This window comes from Ctenocephalides felis, unplaced genomic scaffold (genome assembly GCF_003426905.1).
Source record: "Ctenocephalides felis isolate EL2017-DRISC unplaced genomic scaffold, ASM342690v1 CF-g0.4_SCAFFOLD_03573, whole genome shotgun sequence".
Taxonomy (NCBI): domain Eukaryota; kingdom Metazoa; phylum Arthropoda; class Insecta; order Siphonaptera; family Pulicidae; genus Ctenocephalides; species Ctenocephalides felis.
Window position 1 is genome coordinate 8,637,050 of NW_020539727.1, and position 17,887 is coordinate 8,654,936.

The 17,887-nt window shown below is 29.1% G+C and overlaps 1 protein-coding gene across 1 annotated transcript; it reads left to right on the forward strand.

The window, feature by feature from the left end:
- The first annotated feature begins 252 nt into the window (after positions 1 to 252).
- Positions 253 to 17,874, forward strand: LOC113389460 (pro-resilin-like). Its single transcript, XM_026626492.1, has 5 exons — positions 253 to 306; positions 10,564 to 10,674; positions 11,150 to 11,338; positions 13,947 to 14,138; positions 17,773 to 17,874. The coding sequence occupies exons 1-5, from the start codon at positions 253 to 255 to the stop codon at positions 17,872 to 17,874; spliced, it is 648 nt and encodes a 215-aa protein (XP_026482277.1).
- Positions 17,875 to 17,887: the final 13 nt, after the last annotated feature.

Here is a 17,887-nt window from a genome sequence, read left to right on the forward strand (position 1 = left end):
TTTTTCTAGGACATGCCAAAGTGTTCAGAAACGATTGGAACGTAAAGAAAAATTTCAGTTGCATCGTTATTCAGTAACAGCACAGAAATAATTTTGCTCAACAGATGCTTCCAACAATAAAATCTCTCAGAAACCTTTTGCAATTGTGTTGCTCATCATCATATGATGCTACGATAGCATCCTTCTCTCTATTGCCTGGCACGTGTCTTTATACATCATTAAATCAATAATTATAAATTTGATTATGACAACATGTCTTCGGCGTTATCTGCAAATCACACAACACGTACGACTACAACAAGTCAGGTACGAGATGAAGAAGCAACAAATTGTACGTGCAAGTTACTTGCAACTTACATAGACAGTTGCGCAAAATTTATGCTTTTAGATAAAAGATAGATTTGGTAGATGGATAGAATAGTCTTGGAAAGCTTTGTACCAGAAATAAAATAATTACAAATAGTTAGAAGAAAAATTTAATTTCTCTAGCTGGTATGATGAGAAAACCATCTTCGTCAGCTTTTGAAATTAACTTCATGTGGATTTAGAAAAATATTTTGAAAAGGGTGTTTTTGACGCTTTTATCAAATAGTGCGCATAGTTTGGTGACGTCCATATCGAGATCATGACGAGTATATTCATCAATTTATATTTAATTTAATTAGCAAACGATCACTGTTTTATACGCATGACACATATATATTTGTCAATACAACAAATTCTGCTACTTCTACATGAGGAGTATATTCGTCAAAATTAACTGGTTAAATAAAAAGTGTTGGAATAGAGTAATCAGGCATTGTTTATAATTTGTAGATATTTATCTATATTGCACTTATGTAAAAACATTTTGAAATTGGTCAGAAATTTTTATATAACATACTAAGAATTATTCTGGAGAACCATTACTTTAGGTAGTGATTTAGAAAAATATTCCAAAATTCATTACAAATATCGATACACCATTAGTATACAACTACCTTCATGAAATTTCGTAAATTTTCTTTGGTTCATTTAGAAAAAAAAAACAGCTGAACTGAATTCAAAAGTTTAGAAGCAGTTCGATGAAACTCGATAAAGACTCGAAGGACCATATAATCGTCAAAATTAACTGGTTAAATAAAAAGTGGTGGGATAGAGTTATTTGGAATTGTTTGTAATTTGTAGATATTTATCTATATTGCAGTTATTCAAAAACTTTCTGATATTACTCAGAACTATTTAGACTACATACTTAGAATGATTCTGCAGAATCATCTCCGTCACCATTACTTTAATTTGATTTAGGAAAATATCCTAAAATTGATTAGAAATATTAATACACCACTAGTATGGAACTACTCTCATTCAGATAATTTCCTTTGGTTTCGTTAGAAAAAAATCGACTGAACTGATTTCAAAAATTGAAAATCCATTTGATGAAACTCGATAAGAACTCGAAGGACCTTGGTTAGTTTCTTAGTTAGGTTGGTGAGAGGATTGGCTGAACCAATTCTTTAGAAATATGCAAAAAAAATTAAGCATCTCGTAGCCAAAAATTCTGAACCGACTTAAATTGATAAAATGTTCTAAGGACACCGGTTGGGAATCGTGCCGATAAATTTTGGGTAAAGATACTCTGGTATATTTCTCTCTAATTGGTAGTTAGTTTTATTTTCAATAATTTTGATGAATCTCAGTATGATGTGCGAGATCATAGCCTTGATAATCTTTGAAATTTAAAATTGTATGGTAGCAATGATAAAAGTTGCTAAATCTGAATTCTTATTAATTTATTGCACATATTTAGAAAAGATCATGAAACTTGCTTTAAGTCAAAATACCACATACAACTAGGTTCAATTATTTATTCCAGTTAGGTTTTTAGATGTTAGGATCATTAACAATTGTAGATGTAATTGTTTTTGTCAATTTCTCTTTAATAATTTATTTTTCAGACAGTAGATTATAAAAACATGCAATACATATTTGTCATGTATACATAAAAACCATCAAGCTCCTCTTGCAAATTCGTTTGTGAAAAATCAAGTTGGTTTAAGTATGGCTTAGATTCCATCTCAAATTACTTATAAAATGAGTTTCATTGTTTTATAGTTTGTTACATGGGTTATAAAAATAATTATTAAAATATTTGGATACTATTTATACATCACATAAATATTAAGTTAAGTTGTAACAAACCTTTCCCTAGTTATAAAAATTGATTTTCTCACAAATGTCAATGTATATGCTAAATCAAGTTAACCATCTAAAATTTTCTCACAAAACGCGAAATTGAAGTAATTTTTCTTAAATCACAATTCTCATACATCACTTATTTTTTATATGAGATTTATCATAAAATCGTGATACAAAATCTTCCCAAAGATTCAACTAATTATTAATCATCCGAACGTGATCAGTTTAATATCTCAAATCGTGGGTGCAGTAGTGCAGTGCAAAATGTACCGCACCTTAAATTGACATCTCTGGTCTCTGACACCAACAATAAGGAGTAGTTGTGAGTGTAACAATAATAAATTAACAAAAGACTCTAGGAATGATAATATTGAAAAGAACAAAAGATATCGGGCGAAATTGTTGAATGCGAATGGCTTATTAATAAATGGTCGGAGGCGCGCCTTTTATTATGACATGGTGATACCTACAATCTCTCTTTGCTCATCAGATGCAATCGATTGGATGAGATTCTTGGTAACAAATAAATGATACGAGTATAGTAATGGAAATATTTACAGAACCATAGGCTTATAGTTGGTAATCCATTTTTTTCATAGAATCTTTCACCATCAATTATTATCCTCCTCCTCCCAAGTGTTTTAGATAGTTAGTTAGCAGTCGGGGGCATTATTATCGTCATCTTCAAGAACGCAATATCGAGTTGTAAAATGTCTTCTAGACGGAAAGATATTTCTCAAGGATTTCCAAGTCGACAAATAAATGTCAGCACGGAAGAATCTCGGTATTTGAGGATCGAAGCCAGATGATAGAGCCAAGAGCTTATAGGTATTTCGAAATAATAGAATGCGTTGTTGATGTTGTTATTGTTGATGATATACAGTTCAAAAATAATATATAAACAATTAAATTTTGTATCCAATAAAATGACATAATATCCTGATTCAACTATACGCTTTAAGATAATTATTAAAAAAATTACGTGTTCAAAAATTTGCGAATTGTTAGTATTAAACCCCAAACTAATTCAAGCAAAATTCTGTCAATTCAGTTTGTTGTTGTTTTAGATATTCTAAATATACTTTTAAAAAAATATATAAACAAAGTTCTATAAGAAACATGTGGTGGAGAAAAGCAGTAATTTTCCTCAGGGCATTCGTGCCTTTGTAATTGAACTAATTTTTCATAAGAATTAGTATTTTGAAAAAAAAACTAGTTTTAAAATTATGTAAATATACATTTTAAAAACTTTAAAAAAATTCATATATTCATATTTAAAAAAAAATCATTTAATGTCAAAATTTGAACTTACTTTGAAAATATTAGAAGTGATTAGAAGTCAAGGGCCTGATATTTCAAATATAAGTTGTCAAGACTATTATCATGACAATATTTTTAATACAATTTTTAGTAACACGATTTTATTGAATTGTTATTATTAAAGGATTTTATAGTAGTAAAATCTGTTTATAATAATTAGAAACATAATTCCAAGATTAAATTCATTAGTGGTGAATGGCATCGCGCGTTAGGTCAAATTGCTGGTACTTCCCGTACCGTAAATTAAATGTTTTCAAATAGATTATTATAAATACTGTAACTGATATGTTTACAGAAAACGACATAAACAGAACTTAATCAATTGAATTTAAAATAAAAGACATTGTATAATATTTATAAGAAATATATAAACTCAATTGCAAAGTTAAAATCATTTATTTGAAGCATATTAGTAAGTCTTAAAACTTTAGTTAGAAAAAAATTAAAATTTGATTTATTTTCGATATTCAAATAAAAACTTAAAAATTTTTTTTTTTTAAAATCCCAAAAGCAATGGTATTGTTAACACAAGTAGAAAGTTTTTTGAATCATTCAAACGGGATTAGTTAGTTCTCTAAAAACTGCAATTTTTTGCACATTTAGCTCGGTATGTTCGAAACGGCTGGACCTGCCTTTGTCAAAATCTAAAAATCACTTCTCCCAATCATTACAAATTGAATATTTTTTAGATCATTCAAATCGGATGCTCCATTCTCTCAAAAACTCAATTTCTATTTTCTGCACTCTTTGCTTCGTCTCTCCGAAACGGCTGGACCTGCCTTTGCCAAAAATTAATCAGCACATCTCCTTATCAATAGAAATCGAATGTTTTTTGAACCATTCAAATCGGTTGATCCGTGCGCCCGAAAACGTGGACGAAAAATTGTATCTATACATACATACATACATACATACGCATACATCCATTTTTTCTGAGGTATGCCAAAATTTTCAGAAACCTTCAAAACGTGAAGAAATGTAAAAATTTTCAATCTCGAACTTTGGACGATTACAATAACTTCTAACGATTTTGGACGATTATAACAACTAACTGCGAGAAGTTAATTATTATTATATCATACATAATATTTAAATTTTATTGAAAAATGAACAAACTTTAATAAAGTTCTGGTATGTTATATTGACCATCAAATTAAATTTTTTGATCTAATTGATGATCACTCATCATGATCTTTCACCATAAATTTTTCAACAATTCTGAATGTATGCAATAAAATATGAATATGTCGTTATATGAATTAATACGAGCATGGGAAAAAAAATTGTTATATCATCTCTTGAGAGTAAAAGTGGTGAAGAATGGGAAATGAGATTCGAATGAGAATCTCAATTTATTACTAGAATTTTCATCATACTTTATGTAATGAGACTAATGTTCAATTAGTCTGATTATGAGAATAATAGCAAGTTTAAAATTGATTTTTAGATGCCCACCTTTAACGAAATACAAGTTTTTGGTAACGGGGTCAAAATTTAGGGTCATATATGGTTTTTTGTACGCTTTATACAAAAACAAACAAATAAAATTTGCCTTAAAAATAGACAAAAATACGTTAGAGTTGCCTAACCCTTCCACCTGGTGTTAATATTATGCAAAAACCTTCCCGGGGATTCACCTAAATTTCCCAAATTTTCATGGCGATTGGATGTGTTGTTTTTGAATTCATACATACACACACAGAGGCAAGTGAAATTATTATAATGTGTATTTGAAGCAAAAAATAACCGCTATTGTTCATCCGCGTAACGGTAGCCAATTCTCACGAACGAAATTAGCGTTTTTGCCGCCGTAATTATTATAATTAATTAGGCATTTTCAAAATAATTTTAACCTCACACGATTTTGAAATATTATGAATTCGCATAATAAAAGTAAATTAATTATAAAATATTTTTATTATTACCGCATGCGAATGAGAATCTCAATTTATTGCTAGTGTTTTCGACATACTTAGGTTTTATGTAATGTTTAATTGATCTGTAAATAATTTGAGATTGTAATTGACTTTTTTATTATTTTGTTAGTTATTTACAAAATTGATATAGATTGGTAGAATATCTTTACTGTTTTTTTTTTGAAAATCGTTGCTGATGGCGAGAAGAGTTTGCATTTCAGACATTTATATTTTGTTTAAATATTTTAATATTGATTTCAATATTTAAGTCTAAAATCTAGAACTGTAACTGCAATGTAAACTTAAATTCGTAATTGACTCAATTTCTATGTATTTTACTAAGAAAAATTTATTAAGAAAAAAGAATATTAGCAAGTATTCTTCCACATTATGATCGATTGTTATTTATCATATGATTATAAATCAATTATAAAACATCATAAATGCCTACGAGATGTCTCATTATCACATTACATCTCTATTATTAACATTTTAATATGACGTCGTGATTTTATCGATTATGATAATTAGTATAATAAATTAAAATATTGCAAAAAAAGTTGCAACATTCTCTCCACCGTAAATCAAATCTATACTGAAATGGTAATAAATTATATATATATATATATATATATATATATATATATATATACATATATATATATATATATATATATATAATACTATATAATGTTATATATGAACGTTAATATTTTTAGGTTTTTAATAATTTTTAATACTTAAAAAATGATGTAATTTATTAACGAGTTTTCAAAGGCATTAGAAAGTAACAATAAGTTTGCGTCTAAAATTAACAAAGAACTAGTGGTGTATGGCTACGTGCCCTAAGGCAAATTGCTGGAACTTTCCGTATCTTCAAAAATCTAAATTATTTTTGATAATCAAAACAAAAATTTTGAAAATTAAAACAAAAATTTCTTTTCCCAAAAATAATCGTTTCGCCAACACAAGCAGAAAGTTTATTGAATCATTCAAATCAGATGCCTATTTCTTTAATTTTAAAAATATATTAATAGATAGTTAATATTCTAATACATGAAATATCCTAATAAAAAGTTTTCAATACTAGTTTTCATACTGGATTTATACTTAAACAAATTTAATATAAATTATACTTTTGGTACAAAATGGAGAAAAACGATTCAAGAAACTAGTTGGTTTGGTATTTAGCCTTGAGGCAAATTACATGAACTTCCCGATATGTGTAAATAATCGACTTGATCAAAAAAATGTGTAAATAATATACTTCATCAATCCTACTTTAAAAAAAAAACGATAATAATTTTAGCAAAGTTTGACGAATTTTTAAAATTAAACTACTTGTTGTAATAATATAAGGCCGTAATATTACAGTAAGTTCTACAAGACCATGATGTATATCGCCAAAAAAAGTTCCATGAAAATCGGCTTACATTTTTTTTAACAGTTCATTACAAGAAAACGGCTCGGTAGATTTTCACCTAAAATTAATCAGTATCATTCCCAACTAATATCTTTCGAACAGTTTTTGATTTTTCAAAATCGGTTCGGTAGGATGAGCTTAAATGTGGACGAAAATTTAACACTTTTTTTTAACAGTTAATTACAAGAAAACGGCTCGGTAGATTTTCACCTAAAATTAATCAGCATCATTCCCAAATGATATCTTTCGAACAGTTTTTGATTTTTCGAAATCGGTTCGGTAGGATGAGCTTAAATGTGGACGATAATTTAACACTTTTTTTCAACAGTTAATTACAAGAAAACGGCTCGGTAGATTTTCACCTAAAATTAAACAGCATCATTCCCAAATGATATCTTTCGAACAGTTTTTGATTTTTTAAAATCGGTTCGGTAGGATGAGCTTAAATGTGGACGAAAATTTAACACTTTTTTTCAACATTTAATTACAAGAAAACGGCTCGGTAAATTTTCACCAAACTTAATCAGCATTATTCCCAAATGATATCTTTCGAACAGTTTTTGATTTTTCAAAATCGGTTCGGTAGGATGAGCTTAAATGTGGACGAAAATTTAACACTTTTTTTCAACAGTTAATTACAAGAAAACGGCTCGGTAGATTTTCACCTAAAATTAATCAGCATCATTCCCAAATAATATCTTTCGAACAGTTTTTGATTTTTTAAAATCGGTTCGGTAGGATGAGCTTAAATGTGGACGATAATTTAACACTTTTTTTCAACAGTTAATTACAAGAAAACGGCTCGGTAGATTTTCACCTAAAATTAAACAGCATCATTCCCAAATGATATCTTTCGAACAGTTTTTGATTTTTTAAAATCGGTTCGGTAGGATGAGCTTAAATGTGGACGAAAAGTTTAACACTTTTTTTCAAATTACAAAGAAACGGCTTGGCAGATCGTTTCACAAAACTGACAAACGATAGTCCTCACCGAAATACATCAAATGGCTTTTAAATTTCTAAAATCGGTTCAGGCGTTTTTGAGAATACGTCGATCAAAAGTCTAATTTTGACAAATGCCAAAAAGACCATACTGATTTTTGCAAACTTTGACGAATTTTTAAAGCTGAACCAGTTGTCGTAGGGCCGTAATATTTTAGTATGACCTAGAAAACTATGGTATCTATCGTCAAAAAAATAATCATAAAAATCGTCAATTTTTTTTTAAAAAAAACTTCATTACAAGAAAACGGCCCGGCCGATCTTTACCAAAAACTAATCAGCACGATTCCCAACCAATATCTATCGAACGGTTTTTGAATTTTCAGAATCGATTCAGAATTGCGGGCTAAAACGTGGACGAAAAATTTTTCACTTTTCTGCAATTTACAAAGAAACGGCCCGGCCGATCGCCGCACAAAACTCAGAGACGATAGTCCTCATCGAGATACATCAAATGGCTTTTAAATTTTTGAAATCGGTCCAACCGTTTTGGAGAAAACGTTGATTTACGGCAAAAAATCTGTTCACACACACACACACACACATACACACACACACACACACACACATACTTTTTCCAAATTTGGTCTCATTCGATTCAGAATGGCTCGAAACGTCGAGAAAACATAAAATTAGCGATTCGGATTTTTTGATGAAAACATAAACTTCTCCTTCGGGAAGTTAAAAAGTGAATCTTGTTAAATTTATTACATTCTATATAATTTCGAAGAAAAAATGTGAATTTACTTTGATTAATAATATTTCTAACATCACAGTGTTACTGGAAGTGGAAAGTACAAAATATACTTTCACACAAATTTTATTAAATTATTTTGTTCCAACTTTAAAATTCAAGCAAAGATTCAAATTCAAGAAATCATGATGATAGTGTGAAATGTGGTCTTAAGCTAAATAGATATTTTATTTATGTCTATAATCGTGTAAGTTGCTCGCAATCATGTGCTTTTTGGAGGTTAGGTTTTATGTTTAAACGCCTGTTCGCATAAGAAATACATAGCTTTTTGATAGTTCTTCAATAATAAGTTAAATCTACATTTACATACATACACATTAGAGTGGTCCTTAATATGGATTTTTTTAGAATTTCTTTGCTTCTTCAATAATAGTCATATCTACATTTATATACATACACATTAGGGTGGTCCTTAATATGTTTTTTTTTTCGAATTTCCTTGCTTCTTTAATAATAGTCAAATCTACCTTTACATACATATAAATTAGGGTGGTCCTTAATATGGATGTTTTCAAATTTTTTTGTTCCCAGGGGCTCAAATGGTTCCAAATTGGTAAAAAAAAATTCTCTGAAAATTTCAGCTCTTAATATTAACTCTAACATAGTCCGCACTCCAACCAAAGTTTCTTTGTTTTTTTTTCCTGAGTAAATACTTATTTAGGAAATATATAAAAAAACTAGCTGTAAGTGGAATTCTGTCTTGAGGCAATTATGGCATCGTGCCTTAAGGCAAATTGCTGGAACTTCCCGCACCGTAACGAAATGTTCGAGGAATACTGAATGTTTTCAAATAGATTATTATAAATATTGTAACATTGTCTAATATTTATAAGAATTATATAAACCGAATTGCAGAGTTGAAATTATTTTTAAAGTATATTAGAACTATAGTCAGAATTAAAAATAAAATCTGAAATATTTTCGATATAAAAAAAAAAAAAAAAAAAAAAAAAAAAAAAAAATTGGAACAAAATTTTTTTTTCAAAATCAATTATTTTGTTAAGACAAGCAGAAAGTTCTTTGAATCATTTAAATCGGACGCTTAGTTCTCTCAAAAACAGCCATTTTTTACATATTTAGCTCCGTATCTTCGAAATGGCTGGGCCTGCCTTTGCCAAAAACTAACAAACACTTCTCCCAATCATTACTAATTGAATGTTTTTTAGATCATTCAAATCGGATACTCCGTTCGCTCAAAAATTCGATTTCTATTTTCTGCACTCTTTGCTCCGTATCTCCGAAACGGCTGGACCTGCCTTTGTCAAAAACTAATCAGCTCTTTTCCCAATCAATAGGAATCGAATGTTTTTTGAACCATTCAAATCGGTTGATCCGTGCGCCCTAAAACGTGACTGGAAATTTGTATCCATACATACATACACACACACACACACACACACACACACACACACACACACACACATCCATTTTTTCTGAGGTATGCCAAAACGTTCAGAAACCTTCAAAACGTCGAGAAATGTAAAAATTTTCAATTCCGATTTTCGGCCCATTACAATAACTTACCCTACGGGAAGTTAATTATTGTAATTTTTTTTATTTAGGATCAAAATGAGCAAATACAATGCTATTCTCAAAATTTTGATTCACTAGTCTCATAGTTATAAAACAAATGGAAATTGACTCACAGAAACTTTGGTTGGAGTGCGGACTATCTTAAAGTTATTATTAAGAGATAAAACTTTCAGATAATTTTATTTTATCAATTTGGAATCATTTGAGCCCCTGGGTGCAAGGAAATTCGAAAATATCCATATTAAGGACTACCCTAAATACACATACATATTTTTCCAAATGTTGTTCCCAAGAAAATATAAAATTTAAACACGACATGGTATTTTTTGTAAAAAATCGTTTTTTTCTTCATGAGGACTGAATTTCGAACAGTCAAATCTTTTATCATGTATATCGAAAAATGGTTATTAATATTTACGTATTTTTTTTCTTTGCAGTTAATACTGTCAGCAGCATGCTTAGCAGCAGCTGTAGCCCAAGTAGCTCCTGGACAAAACGCTTATTTACCACCAATTAGTGGATACCCATCTGGACCAAGACCAAATCAGGTAAGTGATCCAAAAATTGAATTCTAAATTGATAATTTTTACTAAAAACTAAATAAATAATTGCTTATAAAATTACATTCGCTGGTCTAAATCATTTTTGCCAAAAACGTGATAATTATAGTTGCTTATGAATTTAGATTTGATGACCAAAATATTGCTGATAGTCAGCGTAGAATTGATATAACCTGATTAAAATTAGGCATCGCATTAAAAAACTTTTGAAGTAAATCTTGTAAGCTTTTAGATAACTTTAGAATAAATTGGCCAACACTAGATTCCAACCAGAATATTATTTTACCTCAAAAACAAGACGACCAATATGAACACCAAAATAGAATCCAATAGATTCCTTTATCACATTTAGCACAATTTTAACAAAATCCTAATCTACCAACAGACTTTAGACAAATTAATACAGTAAATTAGTTAATAGGCTTTCGATTAACTACTAACCTTTAACTTTGCTTAATATCAGCAACCCTTCCCTACACGACCACCCTACCAGCCAAACTCAGGTTTTCCTTCGGGACCAAGCAGTTATCCAGGTCAACGTCCAGCAGGACCATCAAGTTACCCATCAGGACCATCTGGTCCTACCAGTTACCCTTCAGGACCATCAGGAGGCGGTAGCTATCCTTCTGGACCATCAGGCGGAAGCGGAGATGTAAGATGATTTTTTGATAGAGAGAGGAGGATGTCAGAAGAAAAATGAAAATGAAAATTTGATTTTTTTTTTAACTATTTTTGCAAAACAAAAATTTCAAACGTTCATAACGTTGATATAAGGAAAATCTTTATCTACTATTGTTTTTTTATAAATAGTAGATAACGACTATTTCCAGAGAAATATTTCTCCAGGCAAGCTAGCAACTAATGGTACTTCGATGAAGAACCGAAGAGACTATTCTTTTGTAATGATAATCAACCAATTTAATTTTTAGCACTGATTGATATAGAAAGCTTATTTATTTTAACGCTACTTTAACAGATAATTAAATAACTTAAGCAAAATTAGAAGAACTGCGAAGTATACATGATATTATAAATTTACTTTTTAGCATAGATTGATATAAAAAGCTTTTTTATTCTAACGCTGTTTTTATAGATATTTAGATAATTTTGTTAGAAATTAATATTGCTTAAACCAAACATTTAGAGAGATAATTTAAACTGAATAATTAGAATTTAGAAATTTGCTGTATTATGATACAGCATTTGGCTTTAATGATGAACTGCTTTAATAGCGTTGTTTTAGTTTAGTAATAAGAATGATTTTTACTAACTTATTAAAGCTAGATTTTCAAAATGCCCTAAATTATTTATCATATTTTGAAATTTCAGCAATTGCTTTATTCGATAAGAAATATTTTGATAGACCCTTAAAAATTACATTTATGTGAAACAATAAAAATGTATTATATTAAACACTCACCGAATTGCAAGAAGATCCTTACAAGAGTGGATGATCACAACTAATTTACCACAATTCCAATAAATCTGAAAAACAAATTAAATGAGTTAGAAAACAAGTCTTAGATAAAATTTAAAGCAAAAATTAAATTTTTTTTTTAGATATTAGCTACGCAAGTTTTAAAAAGATATAGACATCACAAAACTTAACGTTGATATAGATTTAATGAATTGGTCCATAAAATTAACCAAAGTTTAATTTTGAAATCAATAAATAAAGAACCGTCAGATAAGGCTAAATTACGTTATTATAAAATTTTATTTAAAATCTTTTTATTGTTGTTTTATTTAATTTCTTTGAACTTTAACGATTTTTTCAATTACATACAATTTTCGTTCGGCTTACATTTTAAAATTTACTACCTACTTAGAAAAATAATTAAAAATCCTAATTATTCCTCGAAAACCTACACAATGTAAATGGATTGAATGTTCCAACTCTCTATAAATGTCTATAAATTGATACATTTTTATTTCGCAAATTGTTTGATAAATTGATGTAAGCAATTTGTTAAGCAAGCTGAGCAAATTATTTAAAGATTTCAAAAGAAGACCTATATTATAAAATATATTGAATAAAACAATGCAGGGCACATATTGCAACATTTCTAGACGTATTAATTGATATTTTGTTTATATTTAACTTGTAAGACCCATATATGTACCTACATATTTTTCGAATGTGAACTTGATCAGAGACAAAGGCAAAGTATATTACGAACGTATAAAACAGACATTGATTTTTCCAATAAATTTACAATTTTTGTGATCCAGCAATTCAACAGTATTGCTAAAAGTCTAAATGAAAATATTTACGATTTTATTTATAAATGCATAAAATATTGATAAATATATATAACTATGTAACTCGCTAAATGATAGAATTGCTATGTTTGGAATTTTTGGATTATTCAAACAAAAAAAATTTTGGCCCAACCGATTTCGGCAGAAAACAATTTAGCATAGTACTCAAATGATATCTTTCATTGTTCAAAATCGATTTATGAAATTTGATTAAAATGTAAACAAAAATTTTACACTTTTCGGTCAATTATAATGAAATGGCTTAGCTGATCATGGAAAACTGATCAACGCAAGTCCTTATATTGAGATACTTCAAATGGCTTTTAAATTTTTGAATTAGATTCAGCTGCTTTTGAGAAACCGTCGACAAATGGTCTTAGGATGGGCTCACATACTCATAATAATACTTTTTTCCAATTTTGGTCTTTGGAAACGGTTCAAAATGCTTAGCTGATCATGCAAAACTGATCAACGTAGGGTCTAAAATTGGCACATAGACATAGCTATACTTTTCTCAATTTTGGTCTGAAACGATTCAAAATATCTTGAAATATCGAGAAAATATAAAATTTGCTAGTCGGATTTTCTGATAGAAACTTAAACTTCTTATGGAGAGCATTTCCATAAATGTTTTCTCTGTTTAAGTTTACGGTTGTACTTACAAAGCCTTTAATATTCGCTAATTGGGCGAATTTGACTAAAATTCAATACTTTGTAATTCAACGATGATTTTATTATACATCGATTTTTTGTACACTTTTTTTCTTTTTTACATTAAAATGTCATGTCACACTTAACCTAATTTGGAGCTAAATTGCTCCAAAAAAATGCTATCTTATAGCATTAGTCTTCTGTAAACAATTGAAAGAATAACAAATATCCACACTAAGATAATATTCTGCATATAATTATTGTTTCACACAACATCTTCGTACAATCGACTCAAAAATACGTATCAACCCATCTATCAATTTCATTTAATTATCAATTACTATTAGCACCAGCACGTCCCCGGAATGCCCTTCGACTTCGCCTACGCCGTCCAGGACGCCGAGTCTGGCAACGATTACTCCCACAACGCCGTCAGCGACGGTGACGTAACGAGGGGCGAATACCGAGTACAACTACCCGACGGCAGGCTGCAAATCGTCAGGTACACTGCCGACTGGAAGAACGGTTTCAACTCAGAGGTAAGTAGATGGAGGAGAGTAATGGATCAATTTACAGTAGGCCAATTGATTGATGAATTTTATTTATTATTTGATTTACAGTAGATCCATAGATAAATAAGTATAAATAGATGGCAAACACGGCCGCTTTGATGTTACATCAATTATAATTCTTTCAGCATTCAATAGATGTCGTCACCAACTGTAGCACGTAAATTTACCATCAGGTTCAATTCTAGATAAGATTTATTTGAATATGGGTAGGTCGATGAATTTTTCAAATGTTGAGTAACTATCCGATAACATTAAATAAGTACAAGAAAATCAGTGATAGTGCAGCATTTTCGTCATTGCCCTCGGTAGGCATAAATTTAATTATTAAATCCAATCTCTCCTAGATGAACTTGTTTAATGATAGGAGAGCAGATACTCATTGTTGTTTTTAATTGATGCTGAAATAAGGAAGATTAGGAAAAAGCTATATTAACTGGAAAATAATCATATAATAGTAGTTTCATTGATCTATATTGATGAAAAAATCAAATAATAGTAGTGATAATAAATAGTCTTTTATTATCCAAAGTAAATTAGTCTAGAAAAAACTGCATCGTGTCAGATTCTAGATTCATGTTCAGAACTGCAACGTTTGTTTTTTTTCTCGTGATAAGAGTTTCTTCTAATTTTCAGAAGATACTTGAATGTCAATCATAAAATTCTTATAAACTTGATTAAATTATAAATGTTAGGGCGTTCGCTCTAAGGTCCAAAACAAAGCAAACAAGATATGATGATAATATAAATAATTTTGCAGATTACTGCTTAATGCTGAAAAAACTAATAGAGTGGAAAAATGCCATTTAAGAAAAAAAAAAGAACCAGGAAACGACAGAAACAAACTTTGATTATCATTCCAAAAAATTCGCAACTCTTTTAGATTCTTGTTCAGCTGTGAAAAAATATTGGAAAACATATGCTCTAGAGCAGAGGCAACTTTTTTTGTGAAACTGTGTGTAGTCAATGATTTTCTTTCTTTTTTTTATAAATTCATTTTGTTGAAATCTTTTCGGAACAAAATATTAATATTAATATGCAATTGCATGTCTTTTTCATATTTTTTTAATTGAATTATAATCGTTAGTTTTATAATTCAAAACAAAGCAATAAAGATATGATAATAATTTTTAAAAGTTACTATACATATCTATTTATTAAACACATCTAGAATGGTAGTTTTTTCAAGATTAGTTTAGTAGTTTTTGTATTGATCACGCATTTGTAATTCTTTCATATCTTTTTCAAACTAACATTAAAATTTTATGTTACAACTAGTGGTAGGGTGGTAAATAATAGTTTTTTCCCAAATCTTCAGAAACCTTTGAAAGTGAATCATTTGTATAAAGCTGGCTAATAAATTTACAATTATTTTTTAACAAAATTTATAAAGATATGTAAAAAAAACTGCATTGATTGTTTTCTCAAGATCGATCCAATCATGTACCACTTACTTGCAGCTCAAATTTTAACTGAAATCTAAGATAGTGTTAACTTATGATAGTTTTTTCTTCATTCTTCAGAGTCTACTTCAAAATAAATTTATATATATGATTATTATTATCGATTATTTTTCAAAAATTATTTCTTTTATTATATACTTGTAGCTCTAATTCAACATTGAGATCATCTGCCCAAATGAATCATTCTTCGCCGTCTACTCTGCTGTCAATCATATTTTTAAATAAATCTAAAATATTATAATTTTATAATATTTCTTCTTTATTCTTCAGTATGTACTCTGAAGTTTTTCTCATACTCTGCTGTAAATCATAAATCTTTTATAATATAGTTTGCACTCTATAATTAAGGTATAGAACACTATTACTATATAGAACACAATTATACTAGAAAAATTCACTATAGAAGTATAAACTCCATCGATCGTTTTTTTTTTATCAAAATCATTTCATTTATTACTCATTTGTAAGTCCAATTTTTCTCTCAGACTAGATACGATAGTATTTTTCTCTATTTTTTTTTATTTTTTTAAACTATGAACAAAATGAAGAAGGTCTTGTGGTTAATCAAATTAATTTAGTTATAAGTTTTCATTTTCCTTTTCTATTTTTTTCTTAAAAATAATTTTATTTGTATACATATGTTAAGATCCTAAGCCAAATGATTTTTTTTCTTAGTATTTATAAAAAATAAGCACACTTTGGAGGCCAATGTCTAAATAAATTTTTCATATTGTTCCAACTATGTAATGTTCTTCTCATATTGAGGCGTCATATTCTCTTCTGAAGTATACTCTTCAAATGATTTATTACTTTGCAAAGATATTTTTGAATGGTTATGTTAATTTTCAATTCACATTTACTAATCACATTTCACATATCCTTAGCTTAATAGTTTTAATCATATGATTTTAAAATAATATTGGAAAAATTTAGGTCAGAAACGGAGAAGAAATAGAAATCTAAAATTTGATAATTTTTAGATGCAATGAATTTCTGTCCTATTGATTGTTACCTAGATTTATACTGATAATGAGACTGCAATTTATAGAAGTAACATTTATATAAAAATATCAAAAAAAAAAAGAGTGCGCGTAAGGATCACACGCGATTGAAGTAAAACTTTTAATATTGTATGAGTAGGCAATTAAGATAAAAATAAAAAAAACATCATATTTGAATTTTAAAAATCATCTTTTAATAATCATATAACATCAATAATAATAAGATCTCCTGAGCATCGGCACAGCTGTCCTACTGATATTAAGAGTTTGAATATGATGTGAAGCTTTCTTCCTAATTTTGTTACTTATCTTACCAGGAAATTCAAACCATAAACGTAGAAGTTCATCATTATCGCCACGTTCTATGTACACTAATTTTCCTACACAACCATTAGCTAAGCCATCACTTACATCAATATTAGTTGTTATTATGTAAAATTTATTCAGAACTAAAATTATTTCATACGGCAAAGCCCCGGTATCAATAACCGATTTTTTTGAAACTGCTGACGAATGTATGATTGTTGATCTGTCGCATGGCAACCTACATAAATATCCGTGGCAGTAGATATTATTTTGTCTTCAACGAGATTCAATATAAATTTATTATATTCCATGGCACATTTATTCTCTAAGAAAAGTCTTATTCCATGAGGACATAATACAGCAACCTCTTCTTTTGTAAAAAAAAACGTGATTCAATTAATGCAAGTTCATATAGGGTTTAGCGCTCGACTTACGCATGACATGACGGGAGTGGATACTCGCGACATCAGCGCTTACGGCGTCGTAGTGTTCAACTACACGTTGGCATTTTCGTTGCATTTGTACGGATTTACACCCGTGTCGCGCCTAAAAATTTTTACACCCATATCGCGCCTAAAGAAGTTTTACTTCAAAAAAATTAAATGAAAAAATTCATTTGAAAAAGAAATCCAAATTTCAGATCAAATCCGAATTTCTAAGTCTGAATTAGTTTGCATGAACGCCAAAAAAATTATTGGAAACAAATAAATGTTTAATTGAAAATATTTTGTTGGCATAAAATTGTAGAATAAATTGAAAATTGATCCAAATTTCTATAAATATTTAAATAAGATTAATATTTTTTGGAAAGTAAGACTATTTCTTTTATTCCAGGTGACATACGAAGGCCAAGCCAAATACCCCGACCCACCAGCTGGCGGTTACCCAGGCGGTAGCGGACAAGCTGCTGGAGCCGGAGGCGGTTACAGATACTAGAAGAACATTATTC

What these genes read in the sequence shown, in the direction of transcription:
- LOC113389460 (XM_026626492.1), top strand. Translation starts at nt 253, where the DNA reads ATGTCTTCGGCGTTATCTGCAAATCACACAACACGTACGACTACAACA. An exon ending in CATCAGGCGGAAGCGGAGAT is followed by an intron (nt 11,339 to 13,946) that starts GTAAGATGATTT and finishes AATTACTATTAG; the next exon opens with CACCAGCACGTCCCCGGAAT. An exon ending in AGAACGGTTTCAACTCAGAG is followed by an intron (nt 14,139 to 17,772) that starts GTAAGTAGATGG and finishes CTTTTATTCCAG; the next exon opens with GTGACATACGAAGGCCAAGC.